The following is a 27,617-nucleotide window of genomic DNA, read 5'->3' on the forward strand; positions in this document are numbered from 1 at the left end:
TTTTGGTTCTAGTGTAGTGACTGTGCCTCCATTTTGTAATCTAGGTTAGAGGTGATTGAATGATTTATTAGAATAATCCATGTCAATAATACAAGTGTCTTATCACTTAAGGAAGCTATTGATGGTTTTTTCTCTCAACATGGGTTAAATATTGCTAATTTGCGAGGACAAGGATATGATGGAGTAAGTAATATGCAAGGTGAGTTCCATGGCTTGAAAGCATTTATTTTGAAAGAAAATGAATGTGCTTTTTACGTTCATTGTTTTGCTCATCAACTTCAATTAACTTTACAAAAAATCATGTGGAAATCATTGATCTTTTTTTTTTATTGCTATAAATGTACTGAATGTTATTGGAGCATAAGTGAAACGTCGAGATATTCTGCGAGAGAAATATAGCATGAAAATTTTTGAAACTTTAAATAATGGTGAAATATCAAGTGGACGAGGATTAAATCAAGAAATAATGATTAAAAGACTAGAAGATACTCAATAGAGATCACATTACAACATTTTAACGAGTTTAGTTACAATGTTCTCTTCAGTAGTTGATGTGTTTGAGACAATTGTGGACAGTGGATCAAATTCAGAACAAAAATATGAAACACAGATTCTAACGACTTCAATCTTGTCATTTGACTTTGTTTTCAATATGCATCTCATGGAAAATATACTGGGAATCATAAATGACTTGTTTCAAGTCTTACAAAGAAAAGATCAACATATTGTAAATGCAATGAATTTAGTTAACATTTGTAAAGGTAGACTGCAAGCAATGAGAGAATCTTGTTGGGATTCATTATTGGAAAGAGTTTCTTATTTCTGCAATAGTCATGATACTGAAGTTCTTAAAATGGATGCTATGTTTTTTGTTCGAGGATGAAAAAGTCGAAAATCTCAACTAATTACAAATTTGCATCATTATCGTGTTGAAGTCTTCTATACTGTCATTGATATGTAACTTCAAGAGTTGAATAATCGTTTTACTGAGTCAAGTATTGAATTGTTTCTCTGTATAGTTCGTTTGAATTCGAGTAATTCATTTGCTGCTTTTGATAGACAAAAACTTAGTCGACTTGCTCAGTTTTATCCAAGAGACTTTTTAGCTATTGAACTCTCTATGCTTGAGGATCAACTTCAAAATTACATTATTGATGTGTTTAGAGTTTGTTAAACTAAAAAGCATTGGTGATCTTGCAGTGAAAATGGTCGTTACGAAAAGAAATAAATTCTACCAATTAGTTTATTGGTTGCTCACATTGGCATTGATTTTACCGGTTGCAACAACTACTATAGAGAGAACATTTTCTGTTATGAATATTGTGAAGACTCGATTGCGCAATCGAATGAGAGATCAATGGATGAATGATTGTTTTATAGCTTATATTGAGAAAGATTTATTGGATAAATTAAATGATAAACTTATCATGGATCAGTTTCAAAATATGAAAACTCGTAGAGGACAATTATAATACGTATTAAATTAATTAGTCTTTGAAGCTATTAATTTTCTTTTTTACATTTTTTAGTGTGTTTATTATATAGTGTTTTCCTATACAAAATTTCTGGATGCGCCAGTGTTTGAAGTCTATGGTGATGGATGATACAGGTTCTGTTCGAGTTGTGTTGCTTGATTTTAGGGACGATTATTTGACTATTTGTACTAAGGTAATTGCTATTTGACTATTTTTGTTCTAATTCAATCATGCCTATGGTGAATAAGGATGATGTTGCTTTGGTGAAGGTTTCTAACTACTTACTATTATTATTGGTCAAGTGACTCAGTTCCAAAAGGTCCATTTCATACATGTTCGTGAGAGGAATATGAAACTGTCCATACTTTGGCTCATTGAGGTTTATATGAAACTTCATTTGTTTTGTTTCTTTATTTTTTAGATAATCGGTTGTTATCTAATTGTAAAACGGATTGTCTTAAACATGTAGTCGATATGGCTTCTTTTGTTTAATGTTTAGTTCCTCTATTTAGAAAAGATTATACATTTTAAGTTGAAAAAACACTTTTGGTACTGTACTTTCGTTCGTAGAGGAAATTTCTTCCATTTATTGCACTTTTAAAAATAAAAATATGTAACACGGTCTTAGTACGATAGATAGAAAGAAAAACTTAACAAAAGCATCAAGTAAAGTTAATCCATGAGATGTATTTTAAGTCATTCAATTAAATAATGAAATCTACGAGCATGAGTAGCTAACTTATAGCATCAGTTAAAAAGATGCTTACCAAGTGAAATCCAATTGAGTAGCTAACTCATAGCATGAAACACTGGTGGAAAAGGATGCTTATCAAGTGAAATCCAATTTAGAGGTGACCAAGTTCCATAGATTTGTAGATTGATAAATTAAGTAGGAGAAATTCTAATCAAATATACTCAAATAAATGAAGCATAATTTCTTCAGGTTAATAGCAAAACATACTTTGGATGTCCGCACTTAACATTTGTTTGTGAGTGAATATGAGAACCACTTGATTAGTAGAGGTGTTATAACCTTGACCAATAAATCCAAGATTCAATTTTAATGAATCTAATTTTGTGTTCATTTAGTACATAATTTATAAAGTTTGTAATAGTTTAAGTTATTGAATTTTAATATGCGAAAACTTAACTGATCGTATCTTTCAAATTTTGTAATTATTTAGTATAATCGTAAATATATCTATTAAGATTTAGTATAGTGGATACCAAATATGTATATAGAATTACATTGACTAAATTCGCTAATAAAAATCGGCACTTAGTTTTTATGAGATCAGTTACGATACAAAACATTAAAAATTTTAAAGGCCTGTTTGGGGTTAGGGTTAGGGTTATCACTGTGGACTTGTGTTAGCCCAACCCTAAACCCTGTTTGGTCCAAGGATTATGGAAACCCCATTTTACCCTCAAACATCTTCCACTCATCTGTCAATTTTTCTCTTTCATTTTTGCCTTCAACCCGTGTTAAGTGTTCATGTTGAATCCATCTTCATCCCCTTCGATCCCTCCTCTTCTTTCTGTTTTGTGTTGTTTCTTTGTCTCCCTCATCTCCTCCGTTTGCATTTTTTCTTCACAAATCTCAACTCTCCCACCCTCATCTGTCGATTTATCTCCCTCATTTTCCCCCTCAACCCATGTAAACAATGCATCCTTAATCTGTGTTGAAATCCTTTTTTTTTTGTTGTTTCTTCATCTTCCTCATTTGCTCCATTTGTGTTTTCTGTATATATGTCTGAGATTCGACCGTTGCATTTTGCCGATGAAAAATACGAACCTCCATTTTGTGACGTCAAATCTTCATCTACATTTCTTTCATCCGTCTCTTTTAGTCCCAAAAGTGATACTCGTGTTTGTTGAAGGCGGCCCTTCAACGACGTTGCCTCAAAAAATGTTTCCATTTTTGGATCTATGGGTTTTGTAGAAAGGTTGGGTCCAATGCGTGCCTCCGAAACCATTCGATCAGTCTTCTATGTGAAGAACCATAGAATTTTGTCCCTCAAATTTTCTCCTTGCTGCTCGAGGTTCCATTTTTTTCGTTCGATGTTTCCCTAGCCATTTCGAGTTTTCGTTGACAGATAATATAGACACTCCACACCGTTGTGTGGCAATGGGTGCCGATCGAACATGGTAGGGAGATATTGGACTCTTTGAATCCATTTTTTTCTACAAAAGCTGATGATGAGTTCCCAATGTTTTCAATTTTCTTTTCCATATATATGTGTGTTTGCATTTTTTATTCTGTTATAGTTTAGTTTGGGTATGCTGATGAGTCCCCGTTGTTTTCAATAATACCTACCTTTTCTTTTCCATATATGTATGTCTTTGCATTTTGGATTCTGTCATGGTTTAGTTTGGGTATGCTATTTTTTCTTTTAGCCTTTGATTCTGTTCTGTTTAATGCTTTACATACTTTTCTTTATAAATTATATTGGCAATGACTTGTACGTTTCCTTTTATTGACCCCCAATTTCATTTCGTATTAATTGTGCTGCTTGATTTCTTCTTTCCATATTATGTTCTTTGAAGTTTTTTACAAAGTTTTCTTCCATAACTGATCTTTTGAGGAACATATGTGACTATATACAATCTCTAGATTGGTATGTCTTTTCCATCTGTTCAGTTTGTTTCTTTCGTGTACTTTTCGTGTAGCTTCTAGGACATAGTTTTTGACTGCTTGGACTTTCCTATGTTTTTAGCCTTTTTATTGCATGTTTTTTTTTTTCTGTGTGGTCATTCAAGGCATCATAACTGCACCCCTATATATAGAACTTTCCTTTTTTGATTTATCACTTCCACTTGTGCTTGGCTTCATTGTTCGACTATTTGTATTATCTCTTTTCGTAGGCACTTTTTTTATCACTCTCCTTTCTCTTTCCATTTTTTGGATGTACTTTCCACGTTTTCCTTTATTATATTGATGTTTGTTGCAGTGTATTACTTCCCTCTCTTTTTTTGGTTTGTGTTCATTAAAGGCATCATAACTTCCCCCATCTTCCCCTATATATATACTACCTTTTCTCTTTTGATTTACCACTTCTACTTGCGTTTGGCTGCATTCTTCTCTCTATTCATATATTCTCCTTGGTTAGGTAATTTTTTTTCTCATTCTCCTTTTAATCTGCCTTCTTTGTATGTACTTGCTATGTTTTCCTCTATTTTATTCATGTTCTCCTTATATGCTTTTGTCCTCCTTTGTCATTTCCTTGGCTGTTTCTAATGTACTAGCATTGTCCATCTCGTTGTTTGTTATTTTCTATTTACGCGCATTCTTATTATTCGTATATCTTCCGTGTTTTTTCCATTGTCATTGATGTTTCAAAAACCATGAAATTCTATTAATTGTTTTGAATGGATTTCAAAAGAGGCTACCAATTTGTTAAAAAAATTTGCATTTTCTTATTCTTTCCATGTTAGTTATTAATGGCTTTACACATTCAATGTTCATTTGAGGTCGTATTGGTTGTCAAAGAAGGTATGTATACGTAATATTCTTTCTATTCTTTTGTTCCTTATCGTGTATTATGTAGAAATCTACCTAATGTTGTTTATGTTATGCAGGACGTCCCCATTCACGAAGATACTCTTTTAAGAGGTACTATTGTAATGATCGTTTGTAGGTCTTTTTTCGTTATTTTGATATTTTATGGTTAGTTAGCGTGAAGATTGTAATTTATTTTATATTGTTACAAACTTCTATTTTAGTTTTGCAATTTTTCTTTTAATGGGTTTTGTAATTTTATTAGTGCACATTTTGTTGAACAATTTTATTATGCTTCAGTATATGCACTATTTATTTTCAAAAAGTTGTTTACCTATTTTTTGATATGCACGATCAATTTATGTTTTTCGAAAACTACTATCTCCATACTATGAATTTAACAACTATGAATAAAATTAGTGTAACAATATTGAATGTACATATAACACAATAATCTTAACGCTGTATTGTTAAAATTAATTCACGTAAAATCCTGTAAATGACAAGTCATACCATGTTAAAAAATGAAACAAATAAAATTGCAATATGAATAAATAAATAAACTTTACACATGTTAGTTCTTCTTAATTATTTCATAGCATAAAACAAATATATAAAATGAATGTTCACATTCTAAAATTGAACCCTAATCTATTATTTTAATTTGTTTGAAACAAGTTTTTAGTGTAATTGTTTTCATTTGTTTCTACTAGTTTTCATAAACTCCATGAATCAAACATTTTCACAAGTTTAAAAGAAATATCTTCACAGTTCATTGTAATTGTTTTATTGTGAAAAAAATATTGCATTCATTATCAAATTTAATTGTATAACTATTTTAACAAATCTCGCCCGTAGGTTTTTTAGATAATTTAAAGTAAGGTAATTTCATTGAAACACAATTTAGTATAACTTTTCATACAATGTTCAAAATAACTTGTAACCAAGATAAGTTATTTGTTTTCGAGAAGGATTTTTACAATTATTCTAAACTCAATGAGTAGAAGTAAAAATGAAGCACTTTATATGTACTAAACAACAAATTGTTTTTTGATACATGATGAAACCTGTGTTGCCATGGTTTTCACATTATTCGTTTTGAAATATTTGTTCGTATCTTCCATATACTAACTTTATGTGCACTGTATATGGTCATTGTAATAACATAGTTAGTTAAATCTTTTTTACGACAGTTTAGGTAATTTCAAATGGATCAACAAACCCTTCTTGGAGTCCATTCACAATGGCCTAACGTCAGATGCTCTTCACGTTAGAGGCACTAATAAACGACAATAAGCATCTCCTACAGATACCGTACAATACAAAGTATAGAATTAGGTAGCTTGCATATTTTTGGATGATACACGAATCTGATCTTGTGTGTCGCGAAGGCACTCGCATGGACAGGCGAACATTCACAATTCTATGCCACTTACTTAGGACTGTAGCTGGTCTTTCATCGATAGAGATCATTGTCGATGTTGAGGAAATGATTGTGATGTTCTTGAGACCACAACCAAGTGGTCTCACTAGCATGAAGAATTAGCTGAAGCAATGTTCACAAAATGACAGTTCCGTAACGCTTAGCTAAAATGCATTTAAAATTAGAACCCATCGGTTGTATGCCAATTTAAATGACCTTTACTCCGTATTTTTTTTCATATGTAATGTAACCGTGCATACTTTACATAAATTATATGTCATAATATTGTTTCCCAGTCGTTTCAGTTTTGTAAATGTCGAAATGTAAAATTACTAACTGGTTTTATGTATTTTTTTTTGTCTTTTGTCGTTTGTCATTCTCAGTATGTCAACCTCGTCCCGTGCCCCGAAGCATGTATAGACTAAGGAGGAGGAGGACATTCTTGTAGAGTGTTTAGTGGACTTGGTGTCCATGGGATGATGAAAATCCGACAATGGTACGTTTTAGCCAGGTTACCTAGCCCAATTGGTAGCATGATGGCCGAAAAATTATTTGCATGTCGTGTCTGCGCTGTTGGGTTTTATGTCCTAAAACTCGTAGATAGTAAATATAATCAATTGATCATTATTAATAAAGTGTTTTATTATTATAATTTCAATAAGTGTTATTGATTATATTATTAGTTTTGTCTTAATAACCTAAATCCAATAAAGTAACATCCTAAGTTGTTTGATGAGTCTTGAACAGTATGTAGAGACATATGGGGATCAATGTTCAAGATCAGCTTAAAGGGTCTATAGTATAGGGTTAAGGTTCGATACCTTATCCTGTTAACACTATGGATACGGCTCACTTTGTATTTGATAAAAACACATTGATCTAATGCTTTCATGTATGCGACATGCAAGTGAGGGTATCCTATGCAATGAGTTTGCATAAGACTGGACCACGATCTAGTAATCACTAGATGTAATTCCGTTAACTAGTTGGATTTCTATTTCATTAGGATGACCTAGGTGACTTAGTCTTAATCTTGAGTGTATTATGAACTCCTGTTTGCGTTGGATTGTCCTTTGATTTGTACGGGTGAGAGTGGCCAGATTGCCGACTCAATATGCTTATCAATTTGGGGACAAGACAGAGTGGGGAGCTGGGAACATAATCACACAAGATGGAATTCACTCCTTCCTACCTTTAGGGTAAGTAGATAAGTGTTCCCTTAAATAATGTCTCCGAGACTTGAACAAAGGGTCCTACCCTCTCTATGGCACGAGAGGGGTTTTCTGTTTAGTGGTTGGACCATAAACATGTTGTTCATTAGAGGAGCATTAGTATTTAAGGACTAGAAGTAACCTAGGGGTAAAATGGTAATTTGACCCAGCTGGTGTTATGAACACTTGTGGAGAACTAACTTACTGGTATTAGTCTATATTCATGGATATAGAAATATATCTATAGTGAGAAGAGTTCAACTGTGAGTCTTTAGTAGAGTGTATACACAGTTAACGAATATTAATTAATGTGGTTAATGAGTTTAACTAATTAATCTCATATCGTTGTAGCTTCTAATCTGTAGGTCCATTAGGTCCCCTTCCTAGCTCATAAAGAATAATGAGATTTATTTATATTGGTTGTAATTTGAAATGTTTAAATTTACTTTGGGAATTAATATAATGTATATTAATACATTATAATATAAAGTTTATATTTTAATTAAACTTTATTATATAAATTTAATTTTGGATATGATTCAAAATTAAATTACGAGAGAATAAATTTTTTGAATGAGTTCAAATATTAGTTTAATGTGAATTAGATTCATATTAAAACTATAGGTTAAAATTTAATGTGTATGTGATACATATTAAAACTATAGATTATAAGAGAAATTTATATTTGAATATGATTCAAATTTTGGATTAAATTAAATATAAGATATTTAATTTAGAAATTAATTAATTGGAGAATTAATTAATAGTTTAGTTTAATTTGGTTTAATTAAATTTGATTTAATTAAATTAATTAAATTAAAATTATAAGTTATGCGAGAGATATTCATTTAAATATGATTTAAATAAAATATTAATTAAATATGATTTAATTAATTAATTAATTAATTAATAATTTTATTAATTATTTTAATATATATTAATTTAATATTTATTTATTAAATTAATAAGGAATGTGAGTGGTTTTCCCACGTTCTCATTTGTTCTCTCTAACTTCCCTCTTCTTCCGTCTGAAGAAGAGAGAGTTCTTAGCGTAACAAAAACACAGAAGGCGTTCTGTGATTTTTTTTAAGAAAAAAAGGATCATCACATTCTCTCTGGAAAAATTCCCTCAATCCAATTTTGGTTCCCACAAACCATCTCAATCAGATAATAGGAAGATATCCAAGTGGTGATGCCCAAATTGGTGATTGGTAGATTCAGAGTCGCCAACGAGCGTAAGTTATTCTTCTCTATATTTTTCTTGAAAGCATGCTTAGCCATATAAATTAATTTTATAATTTTGCAATGTATTGATATTTTTTAATGTTCCAATTAAAATTGGGTTTATGTAATTCTTCCGCTGTAAAAGGGTTTTCATCCCTTCAGATTTGACATGCCAGATGGGAACGAGGCATTCCCATCCATGTACAGCCAGGGGATCGACATGTCCCAGGAGGAAGTATGCGCATCACAACCTTCTCGCGCATCAGAGGGTAGGACCGAATCGAGCGGATCGAAGAGGAAGAGGGGAAGCCAGCAAGAGGGCGAGATTGAAGTCATACATATGGCCCTCGAGCGTACGAACGACCAACTCAAGACGATTGTGGAGTGGTCTGCATGCGCCCTTGCCAATGATGACCATGTGGGCCCACAAATTTTTACGCTGGAACTAACTAGTTTGGATAGGGCGTTGTTGCAAAGACACTTGTTCTCTCATATGGACGATATGTGGGATTTCATACAGATGCCTAATGATGAGAGGGAGACCTTTTGCCGAGTCCTCCTACGAGACATCTCTAGATAGTTTATGTCCCTACTTCACTAGCTTGCTTGTTATTTTGTTACTTCACTTGAACTATGTTATTGACTGTTATTTGTTTTCCTATTTTAGAAAACTTTTTTTTTTTGCATGTATAGTACTTGTTTATGCATATGTTTTATTTTTCTCCCTTCTACGTCCCTTCAATTCGGTTAAAAGTATTTCTTTTAAATTAAGACAAATAGTAACAGTTTAAGCAATATGACGTTTAAGTGGTACGTAATAAGTAATTTAATTAATGAATACAAATATGGACGCATGCGTTAGACCACGTAATTAAATATATTAAAAGTAAATGTATGATGCTATTGCTATTACAAATACGCAATAATTAGTTTATATTTGTAAAAAATGACTTAAAATAAAATTCGTAATATTTGTTAACAAATTATTTCGAAATTGGACAACTGTGTTTACTAATTTAATAATATCAGACAGAAAAAAAATTTGCAATAAGATCGACGCTTTCGTAAGAAAAAAATGCAATAATAATTTCTTTCGTATATCTACAATGTGAATTAAAAAAAAAATACTAAATAAAAAAAAATATTCATAATCCAACCCACGTAACCCTTCCCCAAACACATCTTATCATAAAATTCCTATCAACCTACCCACATAACTCTTCCCTTCAAATACATCTTATTCATAACACTATCATAACCATTCCCACACAACCCTTCTCCCAAACACCTCTTATCATAAAAATACATTTCTAAACCCTTCCCCCAAACAATGGTTATGATAAAACTAGGTTTATCATAACACTTAACCCTTCCATAACTCAACCATTTCCCAAAATGCACCCTAAAATATAACTAAATTACTGTTACTTTAGCGATGAAGTTGACCTTACTTAAGTTAGAAAAATCTTGAGTAGGACAAATATCTTTTTTAGAAAGCGCATTTTCGAGAAGATGATAACCAACGTCTCAAAATTGTTTCATCTTCTAACTTAAATAATTAATGGAGTGAGCTATAATAGTCCACTAAACTTTAAATATAACCGAGGTGTTTGAAATTATTTATAACCTATAATTATTATATTATTATTTCGATCTCTCATTATTAAAAACATATTATCATAACTTATCTATAAGAAATAGACTATTATATCATATAAACTAAAATAACCAATTTGATATTCAAAATGCTATAGGGATTGTTCATTGATCCATAGTGGAATAGGGATGTAATGTGATGTAACCCAAACTCCAGGGTTGGATTGAGCATTTGGACACAGTTGTAACAGGAATTATTTTTCTTACCATTTTTACACTTTATGGGTGCATTTTCTCGTTGTCTTCTATCCTTATGCATTTCAATACCCTCTCTAATTCAAATTAATCATAACTCCTATCTCTTCATAAGCTCCATAAATTCGAAAAGGAGCATTCATGTAAAAAAAGGAGATATGGTGTGGTTTAGTGACCAAAGCGAGAAAGTACAAAGGTTAAGGAGCGAATGGAAAGATCTTTAGACAAATTGTGAAGGAAGGACAGACCTCCAGTTTACGATGAGATCCTCCCGCAAAACAGAGCAAACCCTGCATTAACCAACCTCCATTTTCTTCGCTCAATTTCAATTTCTCAACCCTAATTCCCACATTCAAAATCGATTCTTTTTCTGTAATCTGTTTTGCCCTTTTCTTTTTGTTATCTGTTTTTCGTTCTCGGGGGTGGATTTTGCAGGTTAAATCCAGATGGGAAAAGCCTCTTCTTCTCGCAAGAAGGAGCGTTCCAAGACTTCTTCATCCCAGGTACCTTGTTTTTCATCCCTCGCTCGCTGATTGTTTCTTTTTCTTGATATCTCAATTGGGTCTTGGCTTTATTTCATTTCTCCCCTCTTTTGCTGGATGTTCTGTTTGGTCGCTGTGTAAATGTTCATTGATTAGGCTGTAATTTGCCATAGCATTTGACGAATATGTCTGGGTATGCTTCTCTTAGTCGATTTACATGCTTGAATTTTAAGTTTGGGTGAAGGAGTTTCTCCTTCGTCTTTCACTTTCTTAGTAATTTTCTGTTTTCTCTCGGTTGACAACTGGAAATTGTAATGTTCGTATTGTGGTTGCGGGTAAAATATGGATGTTTTCTCCCTCTTTTCCCCCTTTTGCCTCATATAAGTTTGCTTTGATGCCGATGCGAATTTCTTTTGCATCCGTTCTCTTTTTTTTTTTTGTGTTTTATTTTTTTGGGTGGAACCATGAAGAGAAGTAGGAGAAAGAGTAAGAGTAGTAGGAAATTGAAGTCCAAGAAGCAGCGGTATCGCCACGATTCTCCCTCTTGCTCTGACACTGATTTTGAAAGTTCAACTTCAGTGCCTTCTTCTAGCTCGGAGGATGACAAAAAAGTGAGAAGATCTCGATCCAAGACGCGGAAGAATGTGAAGCCTAGTAAAAAGAGATTCAAAAAGCAATCTCATGATCGTCAAAGTAGGGAATGCTCTCCTAATCCCAGAAAGAGGAAGCATTCAAAGAGAAATGACCGACGTGAGGTGAATAAGGCCAACAAAAAGAAGCGTAGAAGAGATGTGAGCGTTGGTCATAGTGACTCTTTGAGCTGCTCAACTTGTGGAAATGGGACTACAACCAGCAATGAGAGTGAAGTTGTTAGGCGTAGGGGCAGGTTTGCAAAGAGGAAAGGAAATATGCGAAAGACCGGAAGTGGTAGATACATGTCGAAGAGTCGTTCACCATGCTCTTTACATAGTGAAGGTAGTGATTATCAGAATGAGGTTGATGATGACAGTTATGTTGAAAAGAACTTTAGACGACTAAGATCCATAATTGTTGTAGTAGGGGAGGAAAATAAATTAAAGACGTTTGTTGGGAATGAACAACAAGAAGAAGTCACTAATCAGCTTAGTGATGACCACCCTTCTTCTGGAGAGATGGATAGTAAGGATGCGACGGGTAAAAGAGGATTAGACTATGTTGTAACAAAAGAGGCACTGGTAGTAGAAAATGAAAAGGAAGTGGATGTGCCTAACTATAGGAACTCTATGGTTGTAAAGGATGGTGGAGTTCAAAATGAAGGTAGCAACAAAAACCATGGAGGAGTAACTAATGATCATTCTTCAGATGAAATAAAGAATGGATGTTCTGATAATACTGACAGCATAAATTGTATTGATTTAGAGTCAATGTTACGGCAGAGAGCTTTGGAAAACCTTAGAAAGTTTAAAGGGGCTTCCCCAAGGAATGTGGAAACTATTGCTAATTGCAAAGTTGACCATAATAATGCTGCTAAGCAATTGCGTTCTCCTGTCTCTGACTCAGTTCATGTGACATCTCCTAAGAATAATGCTGAGATAAATAGCAAACGGTTCTCTAGACAGGGTGGAGGGAATGCGATAAATTCAATGATACTTAAGGAGAATGGTGTTAAATCTATGGATGCAATAGATTCAGCAGTTGCAACTATGCATGATCCTGTCTATTCTTCACAGAATCTGGGTAAGATTTCCAATGGAAGCAATGGTATGAATGAACAGAAGCAGGATATCTCTTCATTAGACCAGGAGGTTATAAATGATAATATTTGCCAGAAGGCAGATGCAGATATTTGTTCTACAACTAACAGAAGCAATTTGGTTATTGCAGCTTTGAGGCCTGAGCCAAAAGTTGATTCTCTTATAAAGCAGACATCTGCTGCTCAGGAATCTGTCCAAACAAAGCCATCCATATCTGACGTTGGTGTAGGCGAGACTGCTCAAACTCAGACCCAAATGAGGAATAACGATGATCTAAATATTCGTAATGGTTTAGGTTCTTCAGCTTACGAGCCTTCTTCTTCCCTTAATTCTATTTCAGGAGAAGATAGCTTGAATATGTCCAATCAAGAGAGTGGAGAAAGCTCACAGTTTGAACAGAAAACCATGTCTGTGATGCGGGGTGGTGAAATGGTGCAGGTGAGGATATTGAAATACCGACCAACTTTATATGTTCAGCAGTGAGTCTAATGATGGTAGTTTATTAAAAACTTCTAAGCATGGATCGATAATTATTCATTTCAGGTGAACTACAAGGTTTACATTCCAAAGAGAGCTCCCGCTTTGACTAGGAGGCAACTCAAGCGGTAACATTTTTGCAGCCATATAGGAAGATCCTGTTGCTTGCCATTGAAAAGATTGTAAAGTTCTGGAAGTGATTGATCATTCACTTTCTATGCCAAGGATCTATAGTCCTTAAAATATGAACAATAATTAGTGCGGTCAATTGTTAATATTTGTCTCTTGACATTTCCATCACAATGTTCCAAATGATTTTTTGATCAAAGGGGATTCCCTCGTGTTTACAAAGCCTTCTCTTGTAGTTTCGATTGTTATGACAAGCCTGGTATAGGTTAGTTTATGATCATTATTATTTTCACATTCTATTCTCTATCATGTTAGAGCAAATAAACAAAATCCTCTAGGTGGTGACTCTTAAGTATTAGTGTGAAATATCGAGATTGGTCCCTGAATATTTTTCTCTCCTTAGAATCCTAAGCAGACATAATTCTTCAGTTAACTTGTGAACTAAACATTGCCTTAAAACTTAAGCAACTTACCGAGAATCTCTCCATTGTTTAAAAAGAGTGTAGAAACTGGGACAAGGAAGTTTCAAGTCAGAAAAGATCGAACTTAGGTAGGTGGCATTCTATACAAAGTTTTCATTCAGCGTTACTATTTTAGTTTCAGTGAAAGTACTAAATAAATTATTTTTGCAAATACCAATTTTAAACACTTGACGACTACATTAAGTTACAAGTACAACATGGCTAAGACTAAAAGCACAAATTTTCTTGTCCTCATTTCGCCGTGCACTATGAATATGATTCTGTTGTTGAAGCATGGGAGGAGCTAGATCATCTTCTTCATAACTTCACATGATATTTCAGCTTTCAGAAGGAATAGTTGATTGCAGAATTTGGCACTTCGAACAAAATTTGGTTGTTGCCTGATCCTTGGAGCCTCATGAGAGTGAGTACAATAAGAAAATTTCCTGCAAGCATTGAAAACAGTGATGGCAAAATTCTTTACCTCTGCTAGTAACAAGAAAGTACTTGAAAAGAAAACATCATTTCTAGCTTAATGAGATAGTCTATTATTCCACATTCAGATTCCATGAAAGTGATTTCGAATGTCTGACGGGCCTACCTTGTTTCATAACTTCCTACAGTCCTAATACACGTACGAAGGACCGAATAAGGGAGGAAAGAAGGAACGCCCTTGGTTCATCTTAAATGTAAAATATGATGAAAATTTCTAGCACTTCCTAACAATAAATTATCCAATTATATTCATTTCATTAAACTCTCCATTGTAAAATTAGCGAGGCCAGTAGAAATTGCATGACTTACCCGATAATTACTAGGTTTCGTTGTGATGCTGCTTCATCAAATTAGTCATTATTCTGTGAAGGTTCTGGAAATATCTGAGTGAGACTATCATCTGCCAGAAAGCAGCCTTTTCTTTTTGCCACTCACACAAGCCCAATCATCCATAGTTGACACTGATATGCCTTCCAAGTACTGTGAATATCGTTCTATAATAGCTGGAACCTGTTAATGTACAAGAGCATAGCCCACTCAAACAATGTGTTTCCAGTAGGTTTCTGTATCCAATCGGACTAATTCCACACAATCACACACACACCTAGCATTAACGATTAACTGAGCAAATGTTACCCAGTAGAAAAAATTGTTTCACAAGCAGACCCTCAATCAAATTAGTGACTGGATTGGTACTTTACCAAGCTAAAATTTGTATTTTTGACCAATAATTCTAGTCCAAGAAGATACCTGCTCGGATAGAATACCAGAGAGAGCAACGACTGCCTCAGGTTTGGCATAAGAGACAACATAATCAGCCAAATCTAGCAGAGGATTTTGAAGTATATTAGCAATGACAATATCGAAGTTCTCCTTTCCAGAGATATATGTTTCACAATCTTTGTATTCTGCAAGATCACTAGGAACCAGATGAAGTTGCAATTTTTCAGGTTCTATATTATTCAGAGCAGCATTTTTGTGTCCAGATTCAATTGCCTGTGGGTCTACATCGATTCCAACAGAAAAGGCAGCCCCAAACTGCAATTGCAATCGTACATCAAGTTAAATGATCAACATCATTGGCTTAATAATATGTCACTTCGAGTTGAGGTGTGAACATAATAGAATCATGTTGGATGGAGAGAAACATAACAGGTAGCTCTAGATGTGTACAGACGTTAGTAAATGCATAAAAATGTAACCGAGGGGTAGCTTCTTGCTAATTAGGTGAATACCATGGTATTTTAGTGGATTTTCTTTAGTCCCCTCTTTTGCCTAGATAACCACTGTATCAGAACACTCGAGGGAAATTCTGTAGTTTTCTTTTTTTTTTTTAATAAAACAAGAAACCAAGTTTTCATAAAGAGAAATGAAAGAATGTACAAGTCAAACAGAAAACAATCCTACCAACAAAACAAACGTAGAGTAATTACAAGAATAACAAGCTGATAATAACAAGGAGTTCGATTACTGGATGCCTATGAAGATGAGTTAAAACTAACCAGACTTCCAAAGCTACATATCAAACCTTTCATACACTCTAAAGATTCTACTGTTACTCTTGCCAAATGTCCACAAAATGGTGGAAAAACAAGTCTGACACAAAACTCTTTCTCGCAAGGAGGGTTCAAATTCAATCTGAAAGAACACCCACTGTTATGAGCCATGTCCATTATCTACCCCCAAATGTTTTGAAAAACGTCCAAAGGGAGAAAGCCAACAGATAATACCACAGAAGATTGACTAGATCCTCCCTCCTGTTCCCTACAAAGAACTGAACATTATGGCTGCACAAAAAAGAGTCTTAACCCTGAGTTTTCCCTTTCATGCAAAACTTGTTAGGCAAAGAATTCCACTGTCCAAGGAATTTTAACCTTCTAAAGAGAGAAAATAGTGGCTCCTTGAAGGGAGGAGGGGCACAAAAGATATGGAAAAAAGAACTACAAGAGAATCCCAAGGAAATCTAAAAACTAGATCCTTTCTTCCAGGGTCATAATATGGTTGGAGATGATAGAAAGGAGGCCGAAAACATGAAAATTCTGTAGTTACGTAGATTTATTTACTAGCAATCTTCTTTAGAAGGATTCCAAGCCAGCTTAGTCCTTTTCTCCCATAAAAATCATGAAGAGCACCACGTGGTATTGGTATATGTTTTAAGAATGTTGGTTGAAATATTGTGGAAATTGTACCTTCAGTGATGCAATTGCAAGAACGCCAGTTCCTGTGCCATAGTCCAAGAAATATTCCCCTCCTTTCACTAAGCTGTGCAGTAGTTGTAGACACAACTTTGTAGTTGGGTGTTCCCCCGTTCCAAATGCCAGTCCAGGATGTAGAATAATATTTGTCGCATGGATATCCTGTACAAATAACGGAATGCGTAATTCTATTAGGATAGTATCAAAGAATCATACGTACTTTTTTCCTATTTCCAATCAAAGTTTGAAGTTTCTTTGTGATCAAAGGCTGAAATTCTATCCTAAAAGACTGGTTGAACCGTTGAAGGACATAGCTAACTGCTATAACACTACATGCAGTTTCTAAGTGCAGCTCAATTTGCTCATGAAAATTCTCTCTTTATGCTAAACATTGATTATAAAGTAAACACGATCTCACTCTCTAATATAAGGCTATCAGCTATTCTTTTGATCAAGGAAGACATAGAATTTGAATATTTATGAAGTAAACAAGATCGCAATACATTTTCTTTGAAATCTGTGAGTGTCCAAGACAGCTTAAGTGCACCTCGACTATTCTTAGGAGACAACCTACCTGATCCTACAACAATTTGGTACCAAAACCACCATAGAATGTACTCATTCCCCCTAAGTCTTTTATTAAAGCCATGACCTATATTGACCACTAGGTCAACAAGATGATTTCCGTGTACCTTCCATGCCCCTAGTATGAGCTCAAAAAACATGCCCCTGGTATGAACTCAAAAGAGAAATATACACACATTATTATCTGAAATTTTATAATGAAAGTTTGGTTAATATTGCAAGTAGAGACAAAGAACAAACACAAGTTTTGCGTGGAAACCTTAGTTTAGGGAGAAAAACCACGTCGCAAATTTTTCTTATTATTTTCTTATATCACTGGTGATATAGGGAAGCATTAATTTATAGGCAATAGAAGCCTAATTAAAATAATAAAACATAATTAGGGCAACATAGAAGACTAAAAAACCCTTGGGCTTTCAACATACAATAACCCCGCTAATTCTAATAATTAAAAATTAAGAAAAAAAAAACTGCAATTTAAGATTGATAAATATATGGACAGACAAGTGTGGAAAGCTTGAAAGAGAATGTTTAGATCATTATACCGAGGGAGTTGTCCACTCAGGCACTATCCAAAGTCCCTCCATAACCTTAACTGGCTTAAACGATTCCTGTAATTCAAGAAAGATATTATATTTACGTAGTAACTAAATTTAGAATGTCGAGCTTCATCACCACATGTGGAAGATGGAACATCTACCTTAAAAGAGTGCAGTGTTTTTTAAGAAAAAGGGGGAAATTTTGGACACTAACATTCAATATCTACGTTTCCACCCGAAGCATTAATATGTGATAGAAATGTAGATAATTATCCAACATTCCTATCAAAATTTAATCACGATACCAGGATTACTGAGCAAGCGAAATCAAGCAGGTAGACATCTCATACAATCTGTTCTACTCCTGAGCACTAAATATCACACTCCTAATTGTCACAATGATAAAAATCTCCCTTAGCTACTCATTGAAAGTTATTACAGTTAAGATCCAACTCAAAAATGATAGATTTTTCCTAAACTGGAAATAGACAATCATGTTCACAATGACATAACAGCTATAAGACTTGGTGAGCTTTGCTCATGGTCTAGAATCATGTTACATTCCAGCAATGTGCAGCCAAGTGTTACCATTAAAAAGAACAGACAGGTAAAAAAAAACCTGGGATTTCTTTAACCAATCATGTTGGTCACCAATTGTAACTTCGTAGAAAGGTAACTCCTTCAAGCCTACAGAATCAGCCGCATATGAGATGCATTTGCTTACATCTTGACCATCGAGGAATATTGAGTCAACATATATCTGCACAAAGCAAATTAGTCATTACATTTTGATCGCCAGGAACATAGTATCAACATATTTATCTAAATTACTCTTTCTACACATCCACTTCTATTTACCAACACAGCATCGTTTTCAGCATCACATGGACAAGAAAGAGGCAGAGACAGATATTCTTGAGACCTGAGTGTAACATTTTTTTTTTACACAATGGAAACACGATTTTTCATTGAAATAGTGAAATGAGTCAATTGCTCTAGGTACAAGATATGAAATGAAGCAAAAAGAATCAACAAACGAAAATAAAATGGCATAGACAATTAAAAGAGCATATAAAGTTGTGCGGACTTATCTGGAAAGGAATTCAGGAAGAGCATAATCATCAATCAAATACAAAAAATTCTATAGAAATTTACTGAATTGAGATTTGTTACACTTGTAGTTACATATGAATCACTATAATATGCATTTAGTTTTATCTACTTTGAGATCAACTTTTCTATATGTAAACCTCTGTTTTGTCCTACAACACTGTCTAGTTCACATACTTTGTTTCAAAACCTTTGTTTTTCTTTCCTTTCAGTTCCATATCATTTAAGAGTCTCTACGGTAATCAAAATTGTAAACATTCCAAATCAAGTAACAGGTAGAGAGATCCATATACCACTCAAAATTAGAGGGAAAAAAAACCCAATTAAGGATAAGAACCCCACCTCTTGAGACCTCCCACATGCACAGTCTTCATCAACACTAGTAGAGCTCGCACCAAAACTTAGCAGAGCTTCTGAAAGCAAATCCTGCATATCAGAAAAACAAAAATGTCAAAATATTTCCTCTTTACATTGCAACAGTAATCCAGCAAGCCCCCCCCCCCCCCCCCCCCCATTTGTTCCACATTTTCCATGATCTTGCATTGAATCAACGGTTTCAAGTTGTAGTTGAATTTTTGGTAAACTAAAAAATTGAAATAAAAGCTCACCACGATATCTTTCCCGCACCGAATGCGTACAGATAGGTATTTTGCAGAGTCGTAATGGGCAGGAGAAGTGGAGGAAGAAGAAGAGAAGTGTGAAATAAGTGAAGGGGAAATGAGGAGCTGACGTCTTTTGTGGATGGTAGAAGAGAAGGGGGAAATGAGAGGAGGAGAGAGAGGAAATTTGGGAATGCGATTGGCCGAGGCGAAACAGTGGGAAAAGGTTTTGAGGTATTTTCCGGCGTTGGCCGCCATTGATTTTGTCTCTGTGCCGCTGTCGTTTTGGAGGTAAAAGATGAACGGCCACTGTGCTCAGCCTCACTTGTAAATTTTGTAAAATGTAATCTTCCGGCGGTTTTCATTTTATACGGGATTTTTGAAAAGTTTCGATTTTTTACTCGTAGAAAACAAAAATGGAAATGATACAATTCTAAGCACTCTTTTCAATACAAGAATGGTTGGATGAGGATGCAAGCTGTCATCTTTTGTTAACTTAACTCCTTTTTTGTGATAAATTTTTTGAGAATGTTTGGAGGGAAGGGTTAGATTAGGAAAGAATTAGTATTCGGATAAAATTAGTTCATCATAAATCTTGTTTGAGGGAAGAGTTTAGAAACTTAGTTTTATGATAAGTGGTGTTTGAGAGAAGAGTTATGACAGTGTTATTAATAAGATGTGTTTGGAGTAAAGATTACGTAGCTAGGTTTATGAAGAATTTATGATAAAATATGTCTAGGGAAAGGCTATGCAGAGTTATGAATATTTTTTTCTTATGAATTTTTTTTTTTAATTCACATTGTACATATACTAAAAAACATATAATTGCATATTATTGTTTTATTACGAAAGCGTCCATAATTCTTATTGCATATCATTTTTTCCATGTCTAATGTTATTTAATTAGTAAATATTGTTGACCAATTTCTAACTAATTTGTTAACAAATTGTACTAATTTTATTCTAAGTCATTTTTTAGAAATAAAAACTAGTTATTGCGTATTTGTAATTAGCGATAGCGTCGAACATTTGTTTTATTTCGAAAGCGTCAAAAAATTCTTATTGCATATTTTTTTCCATGTGTACTGTTATTAAATTAGTAAATACAGTTAACCAATTTCAAAATAATTTGTTAACAAATTCTATTAATTTTATTCTAAGTCATTTTTTACAATATAAAGCTAGTTATTGCGTTTTTGTAATTAGCGATAGGTACATTTTTTTTTAACATCTTTCATTATGTACTCTAACGTATACATCCATATTTATATTCTTGAATTCAATTACTTATTACGTAGCACTTGAACATCATATTCTTCGAATTGTTCACTCACATACACCTTACAGATTGCCTTAATTTGAACCAAACTTTATAAACCGACCGTAGAACATTAAAAAAAACGTATGCATAAATGAGTAGAAATCATAACACATGGAAGTATCGTAAATACACCAAAAAAAAGTTTGATAAAATAGAATTACAAAGAACAGTAAAAAACATAATCCAAGTAAAGTAAGAAAAGATGAAGTAAGCCAACCAAAGGACATAAACTATCTTGAGACGTCTCGTAGGAGGACTCTACGAAAGCCCTTCCTCTCTTCGTCAGTCATCTCTACAAAATCGCGCATGTCGTCCATATGAGACATGAGTTGCCTTTGGCACAACGCTCTGTCCAAACTGCTTAGGTTAGGCATCTCACATAATAGACGTAAGAATTCATGGCGAACAAAGGTGTCATTAGCAAGTGCACGCGTAGGCCACTTGACAATGGTCCTGAGTTGGTCATTCATACACTCTAGGGCCATATGTATCACCTCAAGCTCACCTCCCGCTAGCTTCTCCTCTTTCTCTAGAGTCGCTCGATCCAGGCCTACCATCTGACGCGCGAGAAGGTTGTGATGCGCGTACATCCTCCTAGGACATATCAATCCCCTAGCTGTACATGGATGAGAACTCCATATCGTTTCCATCCAACATGTCAAATCCCTTATACCCGACAAGCTCGTTAGACCCGACGTCGGCGAACGTCTCTACAAAAGGGACCCGTCGTCCTATCTCATCCGAACACATATGCAAGTTCGTCGTAATATGGAAATGGTTTGTTAAAGAGGCCCTTCGCTGCAGGATGCAACTGCATAAAAAACAGGACCACTTCAAACTATTGATACGAAAAATGTAAAGTAAATGTAACCTGCACAAGTATTGTTACATTTTGTATGGTTTTTTTTACCCTAACCCAGTTCTCGAAGACTTCCTTCTTCACAATGATGTACTTTACGTGATCGTTCCATTTGAACCCACTATACGTTGGCTCCTACATTTCTGCGATGGCCTAGAAGGTCTGCTTAAGTGTCTTAATTCTGCAGTCTATTACAGTGGTTGCTCGGACACAACATCCAGCAACTTTTCACCCATCATGCAGACAAGTTGGGCCAGGTAACCTGGTCGAAACGTACCATTGTTGGACTTCCATGTACCGATGGATACCAACTCCACTAAATACTCGACTAGAGTGTCCTCCTCTTTCGTCCATACATGTTTGGGGGCACGGGATGAGGTTGTCATACTGAAAATGACAAATGAAAACAAATACATGAAACACTTTAGCAAAATGCCAAACAATATTAGGACTTATAATTTCTATTTTCCAATTCATGTAAAGCATGCACACATACATTCGATATTCAAAATAAAGAGTACATGTCATTTAAATTGTCATACAACCCAGGGGTTCTAATTTAAATTTGTTTTATCTATGCGTTACGCAACTACCATTCATTGAACATTGCTTCAGCTAGTTCGTCCCACCACTAAGACAACTCGTTTGTGGTCTCAATGTACTGAACGTCGTTTCCTGCAGTGGTCACCACGTTTGTGAAATCTGCCTCGTCAACCTCATTTATGTCTTTGCAATTTTTCATTTCTCCATTTATCAAATTGTGCAATAGGCAACATGCTAGGATGGTGTGACATTGCACTTGAAGAGGATAGTATGACTTCCCACAAAGTATTGTCCATCGACCCTTCAGAAGACAGAACGCGTGCTCAATCACATTCTTTGCTGATGAGTGTTTCATATTGAAGTATTTCTTTGCAATGGTTGGGGCATTTCCAGCGCTACGCTACTCTTGCAAGTGGTACCTCTGGCCTCTATATGAGGCGAGAAATCCCTCCGCGCTTGGATAATCCGCATTGCACAGATAGTAATATCCTATTACGAGAACTAATGGTTTATGCGTGTTCAATATGGAATTTTAAAACGACGTGATGAGATTAAAAATTGTAAATACCCTTTGGCACTTGCAGTCCGTTTGGTCGTGCAAGCGCATCCCAGAGAATCCACGAGTCTGCTATGGATCCTTCCCTATCGACCAGTACGTATACTAAATTTCCTTTTGTGTCACATACGCTTAGTACATTTATGGCAATTTCTCCCTTACGTGTTCTGAACGTAGGGCGATCGATTGCGGACACGTTCACCTTTATGTATGTCTTGTCCAACGTCCCAAAGCAATTCTATAGTTTTATACAAACGAGCATACATTAGTGGGTTGTACTGATAGGTGACATACAGATGACTTCGACTACCCACACCTCGAAACACCTTTAGTGTGGATCCGTGCAGTTGTTTGTTACTAGCATCGGTTTCTTTATCAATTCATCGGGGAATTATACCACAACTAACAAGACGAGGTTGAAATGCCGCAATATAGTCTTACCGGATCGTACGAATTCCCTTTGAATAATGTCGTTCTTAACGTCGTGGACAAAAACATGCAAGAACATGACAGTCATTTCCTTAACATCGATATTTTCTGTCGACGAAAGGTAAGTGACAATCCTAAGTAAATAACATAGAATAAAAATGTTCACCTGTCCATTCGCGTGCTTTGTCGGCACACTAAATCAGACTCGTGTATCATGCGAAAATACTAAAGCTGTCTAACTTTATGCCTAGTATTGTACAGTGTTAGAAGCATCTGACATTGGGCCAGTGTGAACGGAGTTAGGGCTCCAAGAAGGGCTTGTCGATCCATTTCGAATAACCTAAAATTTCCTAAAAATTATTTAGTAAGTCTGTTAGTATAATGTCGATATACATTGTGAAAAAATCTCTATTCAGTATAAAGTTAGTATATAGAGGCTACTTACAACTATCTAAAAAAACAAATTTTAAAATGATGCACTTGTGTATTACATGTCATGTTTGAAAGAATAAACATAATTTGTTTTTCTTTTGAAAAATTGTTTACTTTTATTGAGAAACTATCGAAAATAAAAATTGTAAAAACAAATGAAAAATGTTTGCTTTACTTAGTCATTTATTTTAACATAAGACAAATAAGTTATTTGAAACCTTGTTTTAAGAGGGTGTAGCAGTTAAATTTAAAAAAAAAATGTAACTATAGTTCTACAAGTATGTGTCATAGTGAATTAACTATTTTAAAAATAGAATGTGCTATAATTACTACTTTACTATGTTTTTAATAAGTTTAATTTTCTTCACAACTTAGGACAATTAGTTAAACAGGTTTTAGAATGTGGTGAAATTTGAAGTGAATTACGTCTTAAATGTAGTTAATTTAATTACTTGGACAACTTAGGGACATATTTTAGAAACGACCATTTCAAACTTTTTAACTTAAAAAAAATGTGAAGTTCTCATTTCTATTATGTTTCAATCAGAGAAATTCACATTTTACGCCTATGATTGTTATTATGAGGTATTAGGAAAGTTTTTTGTAAAAAAATTTGTAGTAAAATAATTTGTTAAACTAAAGTGAGTCGTACTAGTGAAAATCTTCACATTGGGATGGTAATTTTTTAAAGAAAATGTATTGGCCGTGGATGTCAAAAAAGGAAACAAATTTCAAACTTTGTAAGCGTAGGATAAAACAAAATAATAAGAAATTTATTAAATAGATGAAATGTCCATAGAAAAAAATTACAAAATTACAAAATCGATAGTTTGTACGCTACAAATTGAAATAAATTACATAATTTTAATTGTAATAAAACAAAAGCAATAGAAATGGAACTTTGAATCTACAAACAATTAATTCGTAGTACCTCTTACAAGGTAGGATGTTCGCGGACATTCTACATAAAAAAGTAAAGAAGTTACGAATCGACAAACATCGAAAATAGGAAAAGTATTTTAAATGCAGCAGAAATGAAGAAAAAAAACAGAAAAGGAACAATTACATACCTTGTGCATAGAAGAAAGGACCCGAAATAAAGATTCAAAGATGTGCGTTAAAAAAAATACAAACATAAAAATAGTGTGTTAAAAAGAATACAAACATAAAAATAATTTTTCGAAATAGATGTTAAGCAACCTCAAAGTTTAGAAATCGGTTCGATAAGTTGAACCAGATTTCATTGTTGTGGAAACATCAATTATGAAGGAAGAAAAACAAACAACAAAGCATGAGGAGCCAAAGTAGAAGGTACAAAATGCCGCAAGACATGAAAGAAAATGAATAGCAATAAGTAAAGTTATCTAACATTAAGAGGAGATTCATAATGGTCAAAACATCACTGAAAAATAAGTAAGGTACAGTAATATGTAAATAAACATACATTAGAAGGAAAAAAAAGTACATAACATAGTAGCAAATCGGTAAGGTACATTTATATGGAAAGAAACATACATTAGGAGAGAAGGAAAGAAATCTTTTTACATAGACAGAAGAATTGTATAAGGAAATATGTAAATATGGAATGTACTTAGAAAAAAAGACAGAAACATACGTGAGAAAACACTAAAACATACGTGAGTACCAAAAAAGAAATATGGAATGTATGTAAGAAAACAAGGCAGAAACATACGTGAGAAAACAAGGTAGAAACATACATTAGAGACAAAAGTATGGAAAGCTTAGAAGCATTTACCTACGAAATGAGAAATTTTCAAAATAAAGGAAGAAGACAACCAATGACAAATCAAGTGGTAAATGAAAGGAGGAACTTGGGTTTATATAGGGAGAGATGAGGGAGTAAATAATGACATAAATGACCACACCAAAAAAGGAAGAGAGCATCTCTGCAAAATCAGGCTAAAGGATAAGTCCAAGCATAGTCAAAGGTAGATATTGGAAGCTACACAAAAAGTACGGTGAGAAAAGATAACTCAATATGTTGAAGGGACAAAACAATCTGCAAAGAAATGGTTTTTTCCCAAAGATATTAATGACTAAACTAAACTTGGAAAAAAAAATATTTTGATGACAGTGAAGCAGAGAATTCATAATTTTGAGACCAAAAAAAGTATATGTACAAAGGACCGAATCATCCCAACAGAAACAATACGAAAAATCACTTTGTCAAGTGCATAGATAAAAGATTAATCACAACAATATAAACCGAAATCAATACACAAAAATACAAAATAAATTAGTCAACGAAAATGTACCGAAATCAGTAAACCAAAGTAGAAACGAAATTAATGAATGGAATACATCTGAAATTAGTAGAAATAAATCGGTGAATCGAAAAGTAATGAAATCAGTGAATGGAAATCAACCACAAAATGTATGAGATGTAACATAAAGATTCATATGTATGTGCAAACAGATAAAGATCTACTCATCATCGACTTGTGTTTGAAAATAATAGGATTCAAACAGAAGAATAACTCCCTACCATACTCGACTTAGACCCATTGCCACCCAAGACCAAGAAGCACCTATTCTACATCACTGAACGGAAACCCGAAATGCCAAGTTTAACACTGAGCGGCAAAGGGGTTAGATCGAGCGGCAAGAAAAACATTCAATGGGAAAAACGCACATGCATGTTCACGGAGAACAGGCAAAAAAGAGAAAACTGAAAGAAATTTGGAGGCAGCGCCGATGGAGGGTCGCCTTCAACAAACTACCATTCGTTTTCGTGGAGTGAGAGAGAATGTAGATCGGCCTTGGGCATCACTGTAGGAAACCCATTTTCCATGTAAATGGGGAAATGGATTTTTCGGCGAAAAAATTCATACCGACCGAACTTCCCTTCAACGAATCAATGCAAAACGAAAATGGAAGAGAATAGGGAGAAGTAGAAACACAGAAATTGAAAGTGGAAGAAGAAGAGATAAAAATTTTCAACACGGATTGAGGGAAGAGTGAAATACGGGTTGAAGGGAAACAAATTGGAGGGGTTTTCAACAAAAAGAATCAACGGAAATTTCAACAAATTGACACAAAACAAAGATGGAAGAGAATAGAGAGAAGAAGAAACCACATAAATTGGAAGTGGAAGAAGAAAAGAATCCAAAATTTCAACACAGATTGAGGGCAGAGTGAAACACGGGTTGAAGGGAAAGAAATGGAAGGGGTTTTCGGCAGAGTGGAGATGAATAGGGTAGGGATAAAACGGAAATTACAAAAACCCTAAAACAAGGGTTTCCATAATCCTTGGACCCAAATGGGGGTTCGGGTTGTGATAAGCCAACCGCACAGTGATTACCCTAATCCCAAACAGCTACTTGAGTTTGGATTGATTTAAGAAAAAAATATATTATTTTTATTTAAACTTTTTTAAAAAAAAATTGTTGAAAATGTACTTAAAAATCTATTTTGAGTGGCTTTCTAACACTATAGTTTTTTTCAAAATAATTTATTTTAAAATTAAACATCTAAACAGACAATTAGTTAGATCAATCATTTGGTGCATGTGTTAGGATCGATTTTTTTAGCAGCCATTGTTAAAATCAATTTTTTCAACTTAGGAAGTCACATTTTAATATAACTTTAACCACTTGTAATTTAATATTTGATAATTATACTTTTCAACATGGTTTTCATATCACAAAAATCAATTTTAAATGATTAAAGGTCGAGTTATTGAATAACCTCCGGATACAAAGGTTAGGACTCAAGAAATGGAATATGAACATGTTTAAAAGTGGTTTTGTAAATGGAAAAAGTGACTTTAGTTATTGAAAAATCATGGGGTTTTTGTAAGGTTGACACTTTTAGAGGTTGTTTATATGATTGATGACCCACCTCTCGTAAAGATGATATATTATAAACTTTTGCTTACGTGATAACTCATTATTCCATTTTGTTAAGGTATTAAAAATGAATATCGCAATAGAGATGGTTATTGTGATGGGGCTACATGGTCACCCCTA

The 27,617-nt window shown here is 34.1% G+C and overlaps 2 protein-coding genes and 2 long non-coding RNA genes across 10 annotated transcripts; 2 read left to right on the forward strand and 2 right to left on the reverse strand.

Moving 5' to 3' along the window:
• Positions 1 to 4,544: 4,544 nt before the first annotated feature.
• LOC103501852 (uncharacterized) lies at positions 4,545 to 6,932 on the forward strand. Of its 2 annotated transcripts, none has more exons than XR_007822644.1 (3): positions 4,545 to 4,585; positions 5,055 to 5,088; positions 6,168 to 6,932. It is a non-coding gene; the product is annotated as an uncharacterized LOC103501852 (long non-coding RNA). The 2 variants fall into 2 exon arrangements; XR_007822643.1 differs by lacking the exon at positions 4,545 to 4,585 and adding an exon at positions 4,682 to 4,968.
• Positions 6,933 to 10,663: 3,731 nt separating this feature from the next.
• On the forward strand, positions 10,664 to 13,726 carry LOC103501777 (uncharacterized). 2 transcript variants are annotated; one of them, XM_051087973.1, is made up of 4 exons: positions 10,664 to 11,186; positions 11,636 to 12,881; positions 13,029 to 13,336; positions 13,442 to 13,726. In XM_051087973.1, exons 1-4 carry the CDS (start codon positions 11,130 to 11,132, stop codon positions 13,505 to 13,507), a joined length of 1,677 nt encoding a protein of 558 aa, XP_050943930.1. In that variant the 5' UTR covers positions 10,664 to 11,129; the 3' UTR covers positions 13,508 to 13,726. The 2 variants fall into 2 exon arrangements, with proteins under 2 accessions (XP_050943930.1, XP_008463691.2); XM_008465469.3 differs by having other exon boundaries at positions 11,636 to 13,336.
• A 301-nt stretch (positions 13,727 to 14,027) lies between these two features.
• Positions 14,028 to 19,954, reverse strand: LOC103501776 (uncharacterized). 2 transcript variants are annotated; one of them, XM_008465465.3, is made up of 8 exons: positions 19,498 to 19,954; positions 19,232 to 19,315; positions 18,399 to 18,539; positions 17,786 to 17,851; positions 16,650 to 16,817; positions 15,211 to 15,498; positions 14,770 to 14,970; positions 14,028 to 14,411 (listed from the first exon to the last, which is right to left on the reverse strand). In XM_008465465.3, exons 1-7 carry the CDS (start codon positions 19,744 to 19,746, stop codon positions 14,857 to 14,859), a joined length of 1,110 nt encoding a protein of 369 aa, XP_008463687.2. In that variant the 5' UTR covers positions 19,747 to 19,954; the 3' UTR covers positions 14,028 to 14,411; positions 14,770 to 14,856. The 2 variants fall into 2 exon arrangements, with proteins under 2 accessions (XP_008463687.2, XP_008463688.2); XM_008465466.3 differs by lacking the exon at positions 17,786 to 17,851.
• A 920-nt stretch (positions 19,955 to 20,874) lies between these two features.
• On the reverse strand, positions 20,875 to 26,928 carry LOC127150337 (uncharacterized). Of its 4 annotated transcripts, none has more exons than XR_007822647.1 (7): positions 24,560 to 26,928; positions 23,363 to 23,546; positions 23,084 to 23,242; positions 22,780 to 23,005; positions 22,262 to 22,700; positions 21,720 to 22,055; positions 20,875 to 21,620 (listed from the first exon to the last, which is right to left on the reverse strand). It is a non-coding gene; the product is annotated as an uncharacterized LOC127150337 (long non-coding RNA). The 4 variants fall into 4 exon arrangements; XR_007822648.1 differs by having other exon boundaries at positions 23,209 to 23,242; positions 24,560 to 26,927; XR_007822646.1 differs by having other exon boundaries at positions 22,780 to 23,242.
• Positions 26,929 to 27,617: the final 689 nt, after the last annotated feature.

The sequence above is a fragment of the Cucumis melo genome, chromosome 7 (genome assembly GCF_025177605.1).
Source record: "Cucumis melo cultivar AY chromosome 7, USDA_Cmelo_AY_1.0, whole genome shotgun sequence".
Lineage (NCBI taxonomy): Eukaryota > Viridiplantae > Streptophyta > Magnoliopsida > Cucurbitales > Cucurbitaceae > Cucumis > Cucumis melo.

Bases quoted from the DNA above. Each gene is read 5' to 3' on its own strand.
- LOC103501776 (XM_008465465.3), bottom strand. From the start codon at position 19,746: ATGGCGGCCAACGCCGGAAAATACCTCAAAACCTTTTCCCACTGTTTC. The intron at 17,852-18,398 runs GTTTTTTTTTAC...CTTGAATTACAG, and splicing joins ATTGGTTAAAGAAATCCCAG to GAATCGTTTAAGCCAGTTAA. The intron at 14,971-15,210 runs GTATCTTCTTGG...GTACATTAACAG, and splicing joins CTGGTATTCTATCCGAGCAG to GTTCCAGCTATTATAGAACG.
- LOC103501777 (XM_008465469.3), top strand. From the start codon at position 11,130: ATGGGAAAAGCCTCTTCTTCTCGCAAGAAGGAGCGTTCCAAGACTTCT. The intron at 11,187-11,635 runs GTACCTTGTTTT...GGAACCATGAAG, and splicing joins CCAAGACTTCTTCATCCCAG to AGAAGTAGGAGAAAGAGTAA. The intron at 13,337-13,441 runs GTGAGGATATTG...TATTCATTTCAG, and splicing joins GGGGTGGTGAAATGGTGCAG to GTGAACTACAAGGTTTACAT.